Genomic DNA, 6,058 nt, shown 5'->3' on the forward strand with positions numbered 1-6,058 from the left:
TTTACACAGGTCTATGAGAAAAATGTGTGCCTTAAAAAATGACAATTTATTAACATAGTTTAGTTTATATACATTCAAGTCTAGCTTAAAGACTCATTTATTAATTCACCGTCTTGTAGCGTATTTGTAATTGTTCTGCATGGAACCCCCGCAGTTTAAACGCGAATTAGATTCTTGAACTTTCCACATTCGTCAACATGATGAGCCTCTTCACAAAACGGACATTTTTTACCATCAAAGTTCACAGTTTTTCTTTGGTTTGTTTCATCGTGCGCTACTGTGGCCAACGATGAAGTATTCTCTGACTTTGTAAATGAAGTGAATGTTGCGATGCAGAGAATTCCGTATCTACAAGTGTTGAATTTCCCACAAGAGAATGCAAAACTTGTTACAAAATTGCCGTTATATATTGAAGCAAAATGGCGTCATATTGTCCAAGAACAGAGGCCTATATTTCCAACGTTTACTAAATTTGCTAAATTCATCAAAACACAAGCACGTGAAGCAAACATACCTGCCTTTGACCAACGTTACAAGAGTGATGAAGCCAAAGGAACTACAAGGTCAAGACAACAAAGGGTACAAAGTGAGAATACTTCATCGTTGGCCACAGTAGCGCACGATGAAACAAACCAAAGAAAAACTGTGAACTTTGATGGTAAAAAATGTCCGTTTTGTGAAGAGGCTCATCATGTTGACGAATGTGGAAAGTTCAAGAATCTAATCCGGAAGGAGAGAAAAGAATTCTTGAGAAAAAATAGGTTATGTTATGGTTGCTGAATGACTGACCAACATCAATTAAAGACATGTGAAAACAGAATCAAATGTAAAACATGTTCTAACGAACACCTTACTAGCCTACACTTTGACAGGAGGCTATAGTGCCTACCACTTCTCATCGTACTTTGGTACGCCGACAGAATATTGATTATTCAATGGTGGTAGGCCTACCTGTATGAGTCCGAAAGAAAAATGATGTTTCAAATGACTTCAAGTTTATGGGCATGCAACTCAACTCTCACTGTCTACGATGTTAGAAGCAAACGTGATGATACCTAGTAGGAAAATTCACGATTTGGAAGTGTTGAGTTTTGACAGAAAAGAAATGGTTCCTCTATCGAGAGTGTTTACAAGAGACCAGATTCCAATAGGAAGATCACAAATACCCAGACAGCAAGACGCGAATAAATTCTCACATTTACAGCGCATTGCTAATCTGATTGTACCATACTTACCTGACGTAAAAGTTGGGATCCTTATTGGTAACGATATACCTCGAGCAATAAGACCACGTGAGATTGTGGCTGGAGATGAAAACGATCCTTATGGCCAACGTTCCATTCTGGGATGGGGAATAATTGGAAATGTTAGCAAAACTTTCAAAACTCTATCTGATTCCCATAAGCAATCTTCTAGAAATCCAGGCTGCGTTGACACAGTCAAAAATCCTAAAAACAGACTTACTCATGCTACCAAGGTGAAAGAAAATAATCAGCATGCAACAGGTTAGGCAGATGTTTGAGATGGATTTTGTAGAGCATGTATCAACAAAAAAGGGGTATTCTGTGGAAGATCATAGATTTATTTCCATACTTTCCAGTAAAATTGTCAAGAGAAATGATGGTCATTATGAGATGCCATTGCCGATGTGTCGTGATGAAGTACGATTTCCTAACAATCGTTTAGCAGCCGTGAGACGGGCTTTGCAGCTTAAGAGAAAGTTTAAAAGAAATTCAACATTTAAAGAACACTATATTGCCTTTATGAATGGTATACTTGCAGGCTATGCAGAAAAGGTACCTGAATCTGAGTACGGCATAACCAATGGTAGTGTTAATTACATACCGCATTCAGGCGTGTACCATCCAAAAAAAACGAATCAAATAAGAGTTGTGTTCGACTGTTCGGCGAAATACGAAGGCGTCTGTTTAAATGATTACCTACTTCAGGGTCCAGATTTAATGAATGGTCTGATTGGTATTCTATGTCGGTTCCGGAAAGAAGAGGTTGCCATCATGGCCGATATAAAAGGGATGTTCCATCAATTTTATGTAACTCCCAAAGATCGAGACAAACTACGGTTCTTGTGGTGGGATGGTAGTGACTTTGAACAAAAAATGGTGGAATATCGTATGAAAGTTCATTTGTTCGGTGCTAAAAGCTCTCCCGGGTGTGCAAACTTTGGCTTGAAGCGAGCTGCCGACGACGGAGAAGGAAAGTTTGGTGAAATTGCAGCCAATTTCATTCGAGATGACTTTTATGTAGACGACGGTTTAAAGTCACTTCCTACTATTCAACAGGCTATCGAACTTGTCAAGAGCAGCACGGAACTGTGAGCATCAGCTGGCTTGGTGCTACACAAAATGGATGTCAAATAAAAGAGCTGTTCTAGAAGCAATTCCTGAAGAGCAAACGCCCGTATTCTTAAACCGGACTTTAGTCGTAGTTCGAAGTTCGACTTGGAAAAGTCGTAGTTCGAGCTATTACTTCAAATTCGATTCAAAAACGAAGTAGTCGAAGTTTGCAGTTCGACTTAATGAAGTCGAGCTTTTAGTCGAGTTGCACACGTCTGGGTAACAAAGGCTATACATTGGCCAATGACAAGAGAGTATTTGAGGAGCAGACGAAATTTTGCGCATTGATATCACTTTCCATTTCTTACAACACTTTTTACGCATCAGGACTATATACATGAAAAATAATTTTAATCGTTAATTATTAGAACAATATCAGTATTAATTTAACAGTGAAGTATATTTGATTAACAACAAATAAAATCTTAAAAATATATTTAGGAACCATGGCGGTACGGTAACTTTTATATTTTCTAGGACCCCAACAAAGTATGATCGCCACGAACCACGCACTTCATAGCGTGACAAGAAAGCGCTAGGCCCCCTAAACATTCCATCGCGTGGTGAATTGCCGCATCTCCCATTGTCGCTATGGCGTGACGTAGCTCAAGTCGGACTTGCGCGAAGAAAATAATGTAATTTGTATACAGTTGTAAATAAAGATGATTTTCATTATTATAATTTATACCAATGTATATTTAATTAAGCTAATATAAATATAGATATTTCATTCTTCAATATCTGGCCAATATAACAACTCAATGACTGTTAAGTTTTTTATAAACATCGTTTAAAAACCATTTAGTCGACCATTTAGTCTGCCCCCTCCAGGACTAAAAAAATCGATCAAAATCCGTCTCGATTTAGTCGAGGTTGGCCTGATTTAGTCGGTGATTTAGTTGAAGTTCGGTTTATGAATTAAAATGACGTCATTTTTTTAGTTTTAGCTCGAACTACGACTAAAGTCCGGTTTAAGAATACGGGCGAAAGAGCTAAGGGTCTGAAAACGTTAGACATCAAGACCGATCCGCTACCAATTGAACGTGCATTGGGTGTCACTTGGTGCGTGGAAGCAGATACTTTTCAATTTCGAATAGTATTGAAAGATTTTCCTTTGAGTCGAAGAGGCGTTTTATCAACAATTAGCTCCATATACGATCCACTAGGATTCGCAGCACCTGTTGTCCTCGAAGGAAAGATTATTCTTCAAGAGACGTGCAGAGAAAACGTTGTATGAGAGCGGTGCACTATAGGCGATACGTTGTATTAACGTTGTTGTACACCTTCAATGCTCCGTGTGGAGACATAATCATAGATAAGTGATCCCTAGTATCAGTTTACTGTTCTGCATGGAACCCCCGCAGTTTAAACGCGGATGAACGGATGAATAGTAATGAAGTGAGCAAGTATAGCTCAAGAAAGAGAAGCTATTCTTCTGTGGTTTTGTCCGCGTTTAAACTGCGGGGGTTCCATGCAGAACAGTAATGTTTGTGTCTTTAAGATTTGTAACTTTTTTTTCATGTTCTTTGTTGTCAGTAGCGCAGTGAGCGTAATTTTTTAGACGGATGCTTGCGCTTTACAAATTTCTATTATTTCTAGCCTAATAGTGAGGTTTCGCAATCTTACGAATTGGCCTACGATAACGGGTACGATAACGAAAACGGATACGTCACGCACACGTATTCGTTTTCGTTATCGTATTCGTAAGAGGTTGCGAAACCTCCCTAAATTCGGCATATGTCATTTAACGGTACAGATACATAATTAGGTAGGCTACGTTTGTGTCTTTTATATGCAACAAACGTAAAATAATTGTTATTCAGCTCAGTAGTTTACTATTATTAGTATTACAATGATGAACATTTGATTCATAAACCCGGAAAGGCAATCCCATCAATCCATTATAAAATTGCACCATATCACCAAAAAGTATATCGTAAAAATTAATGATGATGTACGTGTGTGTATAATACTATATAGTGTCGTGCGTCCGTGTAGGCCTACGTGCCTCTTCACTGTCTTGTTAAATTAAAAATTCATTAACCCATTGACCCCTAAGTTTATTTTGCTCCCCTGGGACCCAAAAAGCATATGTCATATAATTAACCCTAACTTTTTTTCTAAACACAGACATTAAAAAAATTAAAAAACAAAAATAATGCAAAGGACATTTTATTTCCAAATATGTTTTCAAATTTGTGTTACAACTTATTTTGGCGGAGTATGGATTATGCAAATTTTAGAAATATTTTAGGAAAATTATTAAAAATTTGTAATTTATCTTTGACTACCAAATGCACAAAAATTAATAAATATTTCATAATAAAACTCATCTCTTCATCAGAACCTATTTCTTCTCTTCAAAATAAGACCAAACTTGACCATTATGAATGACCGGTTTCGAAATTATGAAGAAATTAGTAGACTGACTCATCCGACGATGACCATATGGGGCCTAGGCCTATCGGGAGCCGCCCCGAGAGCGTCCTCGCCGCTGTTTGTTCACCGGGAATGTTAAAAAAAACATCCCGAAAGCGACTTGGAATTCGCGATTCCCACGCGCACCGGCATCCCTCGGGAGCTTAGTCCGCTGTTTTAGACGTGTAGCTTGCAGAAAATTTGACGAAAATGCGTCGAAAACTTATGAAATTAAAACAAGTTTGGTATCAAAATGTTTGTCAAAAGTTATGCTTCAATAAACTGACCTTTGCGCAGAGTTTGAACAAATATTTCATGCCCATAATGCATCTGACATGTCAGGGTTCATATTACAATCAAAGGTAAACAATATGGCGCGGCCCTTGTGAGGACATCTTCACGACTTTTCTCCGGTAGAAAAATCACATTTTTACATGGAAATATGACGATTTAGACACTGTAACTGATACATAATCTTTATTTATTATACATTTATTGTATACAAGCTTCAAAATAGTGATTATTAGAAATAAAGATGGATTTTAGACGATTTTACGTTGTATGTCTAGGCCTAGATTCATTCAACGCGCCTGTCGCGTTTCGAACAGCGTGCTTCGAAAAACGGTTATATTTTCGAATTTTATTTTCAAACTAACTTCAACAATTGTTTTTATATATTTAGAAGCATATTTTTAAAAAAAAAGTTGTGAGTATTTTGTATAATTTGTTGTTACGATTCATGCACAGCAAACTGCGCATGTAAATTCGATTTACTTTTTTTTTGTTGAAAATTTGTTTACAATGACCTTGACTTTTAACCTTTTGAGCGCTTTAAGCGCTTATCGTGGTGAATCGGTTTTAAACGCCCGATCGGATGAGGATATTTATTAGGTTTGATAATTAGATCGTTATAACCAAAAGGGTTGAACGGAATTTCTTCAGTAAAATCATCATTTTTGTAATGATTTTCAAAAAGCACATTAGGCCTACTCCAACCTGAATAAAAATTAAAACACAAATTATGTATATAGGCCTAATAGGATATAATAGGCCTACACATCATTATAATGTGTACGACATTTAGCGCGACCAAAGTAGGCCTAACAACGCGATCGATATCAAACGCAACCGATATGATTAACAAAAAAATGCAAAAAACTTAGTAATTTGGCGTTTCATCGCCATGTTTTGCGAGTTGTTACACAGCGTCGGCGGCGCTTCATACCGAAATAAAACCGCGGGCGACTTTGCGTTGGGGCGACTTGACTGGTTCCCTCCCGCCCCCC

At 37.6% G+C, this 6,058-nt stretch overlaps 1 protein-coding gene across 1 annotated transcript; it reads left to right on the plus strand.

Annotated features, from left to right (window-relative positions):
- Window positions 1-1,523: 1,523 nt before the first annotated feature.
- LOC140060964 (uncharacterized) lies at window positions 1,524-2,336 on the plus strand. The gene has a single exon (XM_072107342.1). It carries the CDS (start codon window positions 1,524-1,526, stop codon window positions 2,334-2,336), a length of 813 nt encoding a protein of 270 aa, XP_071963443.1.
- Window positions 2,337-6,058: the final 3,722 nt, after the last annotated feature.

This window comes from Antedon mediterranea, chromosome 10 (genome assembly GCF_964355755.1).
Source record: "Antedon mediterranea chromosome 10, ecAntMedi1.1, whole genome shotgun sequence".
Lineage (NCBI taxonomy): Eukaryota > Metazoa > Echinodermata > Crinoidea > Comatulida > Antedonidae > Antedon > Antedon mediterranea.